The 9,288-nt window shown below is 36.9% G+C and overlaps 3 protein-coding genes across 7 annotated transcripts in view; 2 read left to right on the forward strand and 1 right to left on the reverse strand.

Annotated features, from left to right (window-relative positions):
- Positions 1–2,800, forward strand: part of LOC113209097 (chloride intracellular channel exc-4) — a 14,330-nt gene extending 11,530 nt beyond the window's left edge. Inside the window, exons 2-5 of one of the 2 annotated variants that reach the window (XM_026426441.2) lie at positions 135–277; positions 381–543; positions 634–954; positions 1,261–2,800. In XM_026426441.2, the coding sequence (XP_026282226.1) occupies positions 135–277; positions 381–543; positions 634–954; positions 1,261–1,353 (720 nt within the window). In that variant the 3' untranslated portion in view covers positions 1,354–2,800. The remainder of the gene's footprint in view (positions 1–134; positions 278–380; positions 544–633; positions 955–1,260) is intronic. The other variant, XM_026426442.2, reaches the window with a different exon arrangement.
- A 3-nt stretch (positions 2,801–2,803) lies between these two features.
- On the reverse strand, positions 2,804–6,076 carry LOC113209093 (RNA-binding protein 28). Of its 2 annotated transcripts, XM_026426438.2 has the most exons (11): positions 5,786–6,075; positions 5,496–5,665; positions 5,255–5,423; positions 4,876–5,167; positions 4,604–4,799; positions 4,347–4,524; positions 4,044–4,261; positions 3,803–3,952; positions 3,339–3,715; positions 3,090–3,252; positions 2,804–3,014 (listed from the first exon to the last, which is right to left on the reverse strand). In XM_026426438.2, the coding sequence occupies exons 1-11, from the start codon at positions 5,790–5,792 to the stop codon at positions 2,895–2,897; spliced, it is 2,040 nt and encodes a 679-aa protein (XP_026282223.1). In that variant the 5' UTR covers positions 5,793–6,075; the 3' UTR covers positions 2,804–2,894. The 2 variants fall into 2 exon arrangements, with proteins under 2 accessions (XP_026282223.1, XP_052124957.1); XM_052268997.1 differs by having other exon boundaries at positions 2,804–3,252; positions 5,786–6,076.
- A 79-nt stretch (positions 6,077–6,155) lies between these two features.
- LOC113209111 (E3 ubiquitin-protein ligase MARCHF5) lies at positions 6,156–8,768 on the forward strand. Of its 3 annotated transcripts, none has more exons than XM_026426468.2 (7): positions 6,156–6,309; positions 6,934–7,089; positions 7,204–7,318; positions 7,410–7,524; positions 7,612–7,742; positions 7,823–8,013; positions 8,160–8,768. In XM_026426468.2, the coding sequence occupies exons 1-7, from the start codon at positions 6,305–6,307 to the stop codon at positions 8,455–8,457; spliced, it is 1,011 nt and encodes a 336-aa protein (XP_026282253.1). In that variant the 5' UTR covers positions 6,156–6,304; the 3' UTR covers positions 8,458–8,768. The 3 variants fall into 3 exon arrangements, with proteins under 3 accessions (XP_026282253.1, XP_052124958.1, XP_026282254.1); XM_052268998.1 differs by lacking the exon at positions 6,156–6,309 and adding an exon at positions 6,384–6,526; XM_026426469.2 differs by lacking the exon at positions 6,156–6,309 and adding an exon at positions 6,480–6,628.
- Positions 8,769–9,288: the final 520 nt, after the last annotated feature.

Consider the following 9,288-nt stretch of genomic DNA (forward strand, 5'->3'; position numbering starts at 1 on the left):
CATCTAGAAGCCGACCAACATCTGGTTGATTCCGTAAAGAGGACGGCTGGAAGTCGACCAGGCTTTGTTCAGATTCCTGATACCGTAAATTTATCTGTTTGAATTAATGTTCCCGTTTTGTTCTGTCATTTCAGGCTTCCACTATCGATGGTCGGCGGAAGGGGGCATGCCTGTTTTGCCAGGAATATTTCATGGACCTATATCTTCTGGCTGAGCTCAAGACTGTATGTCTGAAAGTTACCACTGTTGATATGCAAAAACCACCTCCGGATTTCAGGTGAGGGTCCTTGTTTCTCTTTGTCTTCTTGCCTATTATAGTTGTGTTATATAATATCTTAAAAATAAGAACATTGCCTTATCCTCACCACCTTTTTTATCAGGACAAATTTTGAGGCAACCCCTCCTCCAATCCTTATCGACAATGGTCTTGCAGTTCTTGAAAATGAAAAAATTGAACGACATATCATGAAAAATGTGCCAGGGGGACACAATCTCTTTGTCCAAGACAAGGAGGTTGCCACCTTAATCGAGAATCTATACAGTGTAAGTATGAAATGAAGTCTGTGTGATTCTATTATAATTTTTAGAGCAAGCTGAGTATGAATAATATGTGTTCTCTCTCTTTAATTGCAGAAACTGAAATTAATGTTGTTGAAGAAGGATGAAGTATCTACTAACAATCTGATGTCTCATTTGCGCAAGATTAATGCACATTTGCAGCGCAATAACCAGCGTTTCTTGACTGGAGACACTATGTGTTGTTTTGACTGCGAATTGATGCCCCGACTGCAGCATATCCGAGTGGCTGGAAAATACTTTTTGGATTTTGACATCCCTGTTGAACTTGCAGCTCTTTGGCGCTACATGTATCATATGTACCAGCTGGATGCATTCACACAAAGCTGCCCTGCAGACCAGGATATTATTAATCACTACAAGCTCCAGCAGGTGGGGGTCAGTTGAAACACAACTAACATTTTGCACCTCCGCTTTCTGCTGCACCAATAGTGTTTGTTTTTTAATCTTCAGTGATGTTTTTTGCTTTCTCTTTAATTTATGTTTTTCTAAAGTCAATTGTTCGTTGGTTTTGGTTCAAACTTGGTAATGATCTCATTTTTACTATCTTTTATAAAATCCTAGAGTGGGAAGTGAAGGGTGTTGAATATGTTGTGTTCACTTAATTATGTGTACATGTGCTTCTGTTGCTTTCTGTAAAATTTTATGAGTGTGTAATTTGAAATGATTTCTTCTTTTTTTTAGGGTATGAAGATGAAGAAGCATGAGGAACTTGAAACGCCAACTTTCACTACCTCTATTCCAGTGGGAGTGTCAATTGATGACACAGTTAATTGAACTGTATGAATAGTAGGTAGATATGTCTTTAACTTTCATAGCCCCACACTCCATCAGACTTCTATTTATTCTCTCTACTGAATGGGGTATTGTGTAAAAACAATTGTTATACATTTCTTGTGAACTAGTATCATAGTCAAGGTTATAATGGTGGAATAGTTGCATGAATTCATGACCGAATTGATTCAAGTATTTGTTTCACATTTATTTATTATTTTGTATTGAAATTTATTTCAAGATCAAGATTCTGTGATCACAATCACACTCAAAATTGATGTAAACTAATGAAATGGTGGGACCAACAATTAGATCTTATGATTTGCACCCTATTGAAGTCGACATGGGTGTGAAAATTGATGACATTTCCATCATAATACCTTACCAACCTGGAAAGTTATTTTATTTTTATTATTTTTCTGTTTTTTGTTTGATGGGGTTGTGGGGCTTCCCGCTCATAGCCTCCTTCTGCAGTTCGTGAAATACTTAGTTATAATTTGTATCCGTCAGATCAATTTCTGTTGTTGCTAAAAAAAGGTTACATTCTTCTGCAGAAGATGGTTCATGGCATTTAATCTTGTGATAGTTATCCAAGCCACACCCGGTTTTTTGTATTCAGTATTGAACTTGAGACTGGTGCATTCCATCCATTTAGGTGTATGTCTTTTTCAAAATTTATTCTTGCATTTTACCAGTTTCTTGATCAACATTTTGTTTAATTCACATCAGCATAGCGATTTTATTGTTAGGCATGATTTCTAGTAGTACAGTATTATCTTAAAATTTGTACAAAAGGTCATGCTGGCATTGAAGTGTTGTATTAGATTCTTAAATTTCTATGACCATTCTGGCTGGAATTTTTACAACCAAGAATTTCATTTCTATGTATTTGAAGATTTGTTACCATTCAGACTGATGATTTCTGTAGATGTCTAGGCACGATGATAAGATTTTCTTTCCAATTGAACTTAGGCCTGTAGGAGACAAATGTGCTGACTGATCAGCTATTGTCATCAACCAATGAATTATTGTATATTTTGCTACTAAACCTTGTACCAAGATTTATAAGTTAATATTGTACAATGAGAAACTGCTTTTGAATCTGTAGTGCAGCAGTGAAACATTAATCATGTCAAAATGTGCTTCCTGTAACTATGATGTTAACTGTTTTGCTGTTGAAATTATACCTTCTTCTATCAGTGTTTTATCTCTGAACTTGTGCTTTTGGTATGATCTACCAAATGTGTTTTTCTTTCTCTGTTCATTTAACATTTGTTCCCTGTACATTTGATTTCATGTTGAAGTTTAGTTGTATCAATTCACCTTTTTGCTTCCTTTCTCAATTGAAAAGAAGTTTGCCATCATAGCTTTGCAATATACTTCTGTAAATACATGTACCACATTTTGATTGTGATGACTTTATTGTAAGAATATACGACTTAAAAGAAAAGTCTTTTGTTTGAATAATAGAACCTCTTATTTTGTTTATTCTTAAAAGGAAATCACAAGATAATTATTTGAAACTGATTGTCACTCGACTGTTGTCACTCAGCATACCACTTTTTTCTTTCCACCTCTGATGATACTAACTTATTTTTGTAGTTATTCACTAGCTTTGAAAAGTTGTCTTCCTTCCTTAGGTCCTTGGGCTTGGCCATTTTTTGCTGAAGAGAAACCAAAAACTTGATAATGTTTGAACACAACAGTTTTGATGCCCACCAGTTTCTACAAGTCCTTACCTTTGGTTGTTTGATTTTCAATGCAGCTAACTGTTTCTTAGAGCGGTCTTTTTTGTTCTTGGTTTTCATCGACTTGGTTTGTAACTCTGCTTGTTCGCGCAATTTTTGGCGTGACATAATTCCTGACTGACCATGCTTGGCTGTTTCACCCATGAATTTTTGACTGAAATGAAATAGGATTATGGGATTAACCGTTGCATTAACCTATAGATCCAGAGAATGGTAGAGGCAGTCTTAAAATCATCTTACCTTTCGGTGTTTCCTGGTAATGCTGCTGCAGCTGTAGATTGCTGATTCTCAAATAATTTCTTCCTTTTTAATTGTCTTCTTTCTTTTTTGGTCAACTTCTTTTCAACCAAGGGCTCATTTTTACTGTTGTCTACATTTTTATTTTGCCCCCTGTTTGGCACTGTTTGATCAACATTATTTATTTTACCAGCTCCCTGTTTTTTTCCATATGTCATTGATCCAATATTTTGCTTTCCCTCTCTTCTTTTGTTTTCCCAATCTTTTTGTGACTCATTAGAATTCTGCCCACGTTGTAGACCAGCCCTGCTCTTTTCTATTCTCCTCTGACGAATATTTAAAACTTTTTTATCTTCAATAGAAAATGCTACAATTGGCCGCTAAATGGAGAAATATCAATCAATTTGTTTTCATCAACGAGACACTAGTAAACCAGCAATGAAAACTAATCAAATCCAAGTTTATACCTTTGCTGACGTAAAAACATCTGGATTGTTATTGAGTGCTCGTAATGCATGTAAAGCATTTTCATGATTTGTAAAGCAAACAAAACCGAACTCTTTAGACTTTCCTTTACCACTAGCATCTACATTTCTTAAATCTCGCATCACTCTTGCCTGAATTTTTTAAAAAAATCAGAGGAAAAAGACAATTTAAAATTTTGAAAATAGAATGTTTATAAAATTAGAACTACCTCATCAAAATTACCTCTGTAATAACAGCGTTTGTTCCTCCATTTTTCAGACACAATGCTTTGAGTTTGTTGTCATCATAAGATGCTGGTAAATTTTGAATGACAAGCCGATTTCTGGAGACAAACTTGTTCAGATTCCTTAACATTTGTGTCTTCCATTGTTCTAATTGGAGTCGTTTAGCCATATCAGCTGGAGAGACACCAGCTGCTGCTGGACTGCCAGCTAGAATGACTGCAAGGATAAATATGTTGTCAGAACTGGAGCAATATATTATGAAGGGAGATGGATTACATTTTAGTTACAGATGAGTACACACCGCCTTCTTTAATTAAATAAAGATTACGTCCATCCTTCTTTGTTTCTATTTTTTTATTCTTAGAGCCCTGATGAAGATCTTGTCTACTCATTGCAGGCTGTGTCTCAAGAACAGTATTCCTTATGACAATATCTCCATCTTTTCCTGCATTGAGGCAGGCTTCAGCTACTTCTCTTGACTGAAACAAAGTTCGTTACAGTGATTACTTCACAAGTTGACCAAGGAGATAAATGAGTGAGACCATTCGAAAAACTTACTTTGAATTTAACAAATCCTGTTCCCTTGGAGTGTTCTGTCAAAGGGTCAATGCACACCAAAGCATAATATATTGGGCCAAATTTTTGCATGCATTTCCTCAACTCTTGATTGTCAACACTAAAAGGAAGATTCTTCACAAATACTGTACAACCCTCACTGATATCATGGGACTCACGGAGTGGCTTTCTTTGCTTTCTGAAAAATAATAAAAAATTAAGATTATCTATATATGTACATACTAAACTGATGTTGACTTGATAAATTTCTCTACATTTGATGATCTTCATCTTCAGACTCGGCTTCAATGTCATCATCGCCGCTGTCGTCGTCGTCATCGTCATCATCTTGATTGACATTATCATCGACACTACTATCACTATCATCTGATTCATCTTTCTCTATTTTCTCATCAATATCCTCTTCACTTTCCTCTTTCTTTATTTTTGTCTTATCATCTTCATCATCATGAAAACCGGATTCCTCAGAATCTTCAGCAGTATTTTTACTGGTCCTTTGAAGAAACTTATCTTTTGGAACAGCCCAATCAACAACAATAGGCCTACCTGTATGGTGAACACAAATCGCTTTAGTTTTCTTACCCAAATAAATAGGAGTTGTTACAGAAACAATAACTACGTCTCAAAACTTACTAAGAAAAGGTTTTCCACTAAGATGGGCTATGGCCTTTGCAGCACTTGTTTTTAAAGCATATTCGACAAAACAGCATCCTACTAGTCGCCCATCAGGGCGCTTAAGAATTTTGACATCTGTCAGCTCTCCGTGTGAACTAAAAAACTTTTTGACTTTGTCTTCTGTTGCCTAAAAATTAAAATATAATTGATAGGAGATACATTAAATATGATAGATCTGAGAAAAAGTAAAAAATTGTACCTTGAAGGAGAGATTTCTGACTATGAGGCGAGCATGTTTATTTCTTGTAACCTGTGCTTCTTCAGTAGATTCTTCCTTGATAATATCATCACCCTGTACTTCAAACTTAATTTCTTCCGGTTGACAATCTTTTTCTGCAATAACTTTACTGGCTGCAGATTTTTTCACTTCTAGAAAATAGATAAAACTTGGGTTATTGAAGAGCAGAGAGGCATGTGTACCAAAAAATAGTGACAGAAGATAGGAAACCTCATAAGGAAAACTTTACTCGACATTTTAATTTTACTTACTACCCATGACGAAGAAGTGTTCCTCAAAGAAACTTATCAAAACAGTATTTGTTACAAGGTTCCCAAGTGAAACGAGTTAGGTTATAGTCACAATCATATCACCACCAAGATAGGTAAATCACTGTTTTAGGGGCGAGAACAAATTTGTCTGCCAAAATATACTTTCTTATTCAAATTTACAAAACTCTGCAAAAGTTTAACGCACAACAAATTAAATAGAGCCTATCTACACAATCAGGCAACGAAATCCACATGTGTTTTTCTGGTTGTCTAGTCGAATGTTTACTGATTAGTCGGTTTGGGTATGAGAAATTAAGCAAGCACCATTATTGGCAGTTATGACCTGTTGTGCGAATAATAAAGATTAGAGGAAACAGAGAGAGGAGGGGGTGAAGGGAAGGGGGAGGGGAGGAAGTAAAAAGAGTTAATGTTTGCTTGCGGTGTGTATGCTGTGCTAGAGTCGTGATCTTACCGTTCTTGAGTTTGGATTTTATAATCGCCGATGGAATTGTTGAGTTGATGCCGTAAGTTTTCATCTACAAGTATACCAGTAGTAGTTATGTATCTTAAAGTCTGTCAGGCTTGAAGTGTCAATGGCGTCAGTTCTTCCTGCAAATGTACAAAGCAGTACTACTGTACATGACTGTATGTTGTTGCGGTGCAACTTTACGGGTCCTCCGTTTTTCCTGCAGTTCCTAAACTCCAGCCTCAATGCTCAATTGAGGGGTTCTCAATATCCAGGCAACAACTTGATTATACCGTTCTTGCCAAATTGTTGTGTATACTACTAGTACAGCCCCATTGTTGAAAAGCACACTTCAAAAACAAACTTGAGGCTGATTTGTTAGTAAATTAGAAAAATTCCCCTCAGTGTAATGTGCATCATCATGTTATCATATGATGCAATCTGAAACAAATCACTTTCAAAATTACTTGTCTTATATCAGCATCCTCTAGTTTTGAGGAAGAAGCTGCCCATATGTTATATCTCTCTATTTTTTTTTATTTTATTTTTTTACCTGGTACCTAAAATGTTAACTATTTATTCACATTAATTACAACATGCAATTACAACATGCTGTAATTTTGTGCTTTTGGTTGCATTAGGATTTATATGTTATTCTAATTACTCTGATTCTGAATCTTAGATCAGGAGACCATTGGTGTGTAAGAGCTGGTGATCCAATAATGGCTGAATCAGCATCTGATCGTGCCATGCCCCAGGATGTTCTTGATGAACTCGCCATCGCTTCTTCCCCTCCTGCACCTCAACTGTCATCATCCACTACCAGTGATGATGAAAAGTAAGTATTCAAGATTAACAACTGTAACAGTTACGTAGTTCACCACACTTTCTTGAGAAGTCCCTTTGTGTTCCAATATATTTTCTAATAATCATGCAACCATTTCACTTTTAGAAGACTATGTTGGGTTTGTTTGACTTCTGAAGAGGATGAGGAAGAAGAGGACAATGTTCAAAGTGATCCTGCAGAATGGGTACAACCTTGTAGGTGTAAAGGAACTGCAAAGTGGGTAAGCATATCATTCATTATATTTTTTGTCATGTCTCATACACAATTAATTACTTAAAGTTTTTCGTTACTCATTTGTGTTTGTTAACTAGGTCCACCGTTCTTGTTTAAATCGGTTTATTGAAGAGAAACGAAAAGTACATTTTGATGACAGAGTTAAATGCCCACAATGTAACACTCGTTATATTGTAAAGGCACCCAAGATGGGTATGTAATATTCCATTCTTTGACCACTCTATCAATATGCAACTCTGGTGTCAAGGCAGACTTCAACTAAGATATAATTCTTTCCAGGCTTTATGTACACATTCCTTGATGAAATTGATGTTCAAGTGCAAAGAGTATCACCTATAGTTGTGGGATTCATGTTGGCCAAGGCTATTTATTGGTGTGCTGTTACTCATGGAGCCGTCACTGTAATGACAGTAAGTTCTTTTATCCATATTGATCATGCTTTACTATTTGCTTGAATGTTTATTAAGTTTCTAGTATTTGCAATGTGTAGGTCATGGGCTGTGATGAAGGACTTGGGGTGCTTGAATCCACCTCCCCAATCTTGCTCCTGCTAACACTTCCAGCGATACCTGCTGTACTTGTCATGAGTAAAATGGTCTGTTGGGAGGATAGGCTATGGTTATTCATGCGTAATTATTATTCCAAAATTCCATTTATGCGTCACATTCTTCCATCTTTTGCGTAAGTATCCCCATCAATCTATTTTATTTAATATTTCCTTCCAATTTAAAATTTACCATCCCCTAAGAAAATTAAGCAAAATATTATTCTTTTTGTACTCAATTTTTAATGTACTGCTTGCTAATTTTTACCATCTTTTTCTCCAGCCCTCCTGACACCTCAAGAGCAATGGAACAACTTCCACCTCTCTTCAGTCATTCCTGTGGGGAACGTACATTGAGTGGAGCTCTCTTAATGCCAACAATAGCTGCTTTAGTAGGACGTGTACTTTTTGACTCTGTTGAAAACAATTTGCATCGCACATTACTAGGAGGATTCACTTTTGTTGCAGTCAAGGGTATTTTAAAAATATACTTGAAGCAACAACGATTTTTACGGTCGTGTCGATCAGTTATTATGAATTATCCTAAGAGACCACCTTTTGAGCCCCAGCAAAGTGAATAAAATTTTATGAGATGTAAATATTGCAACTTCGATAATCTTGAGTTTGTAGAAAAAGAGGGTGTGTGCAATATTATGTTAAGTTTTAAGATATGTTGTATAATTTTTGTTTGTAAAACCATCCATTTCTTACATGACGTCAATATTTGAAATAGGTATTCATAGACCATGGAAAATGATGTGTTTGGTGTGGCAGAACCATGTATAACTTCAAATAAAAATAAATCAAGTATGTATTGTTGACTTGCTTTACCTAAGGTAAATAGATTTATGATTTAATAAAGTGACAGTTACCTGGAATTGAAAAGTCAAAACTCTTATTTGATTTTATTTCCTTTTTATTGAAATCTGAATGTTATCTTGCCAACAGTTAACTACTACAAATACTTAAAATGCTATATCACATATTGGAACTGAGTATGAGATCAGGAGCTTACGATCCAGATCAAATGTGTCTGCTCTCGGCTAGGTCATCCTATCCTTGCCTTGGCTTCTTTTTGATCTCCATGGGGGGGGGGGGGGGGGGGGGGGGGGGGGGGGTCAAGGGTTATGACACGAGACCAGCCGAAGTGGGGAGGTGGAATTGCTTGAAAGCCTCTCAGCAGCTCCCCCTCCCCTCCTGCCAAAAACAAAACGCCCCGACCAGGACTCGAACCTTGGGCCGAGGGTGTTGTGTGCGCCACGCCCCTGCGCGCTCGCCACTCGGCTGTCGGCTCCACTTGTCCGCGGAGAGTGCAGCACTCGGTCCTGCTTTACGAGTCTTGGTCTCCAGGGTCGCACGCGTTCAGGTCGGGTCAAGTCCACCTCCTCGACGCGCTGCAGCCCGGGTCGACT

This window comes from Frankliniella occidentalis, unplaced genomic scaffold (genome assembly GCF_000697945.3).
Source record: "Frankliniella occidentalis isolate FOCC.00 unplaced genomic scaffold, Focc_3.1 Scaffold80, whole genome shotgun sequence".
Lineage (NCBI taxonomy): Eukaryota > Metazoa > Arthropoda > Insecta > Thysanoptera > Thripidae > Frankliniella > Frankliniella occidentalis.

Coding starts and splice junctions, on each gene's coding strand:
- LOC113209093 (XM_052268997.1), bottom strand. Junction 4,525..4,603: donor CAGGATTTGTTAAATTCAAA/GTAAGTTTTTCG, acceptor ACTTTGTTTCAG/TCAAGAGAAGTAGCTGAAGC. Junction 3,253..3,338: donor TTACCAGGAAACACCGAAAG/GTAAGATGATTT, acceptor ATTTCATTTCAG/TCAAAAATTCATGGGTGAAA.
- LOC113209111 (XM_026426468.2), top strand. Junction 7,525..7,611: donor TGTAAAGGCACCCAAGATGG/GTATGTAATATT, acceptor AATTCTTTCCAG/GCTTTATGTACACATTCCTT. Junction 7,743..7,822: donor GAGCCGTCACTGTAATGACA/GTAAGTTCTTTT, acceptor TGCAATGTGTAG/GTCATGGGCTGTGATGAAGG.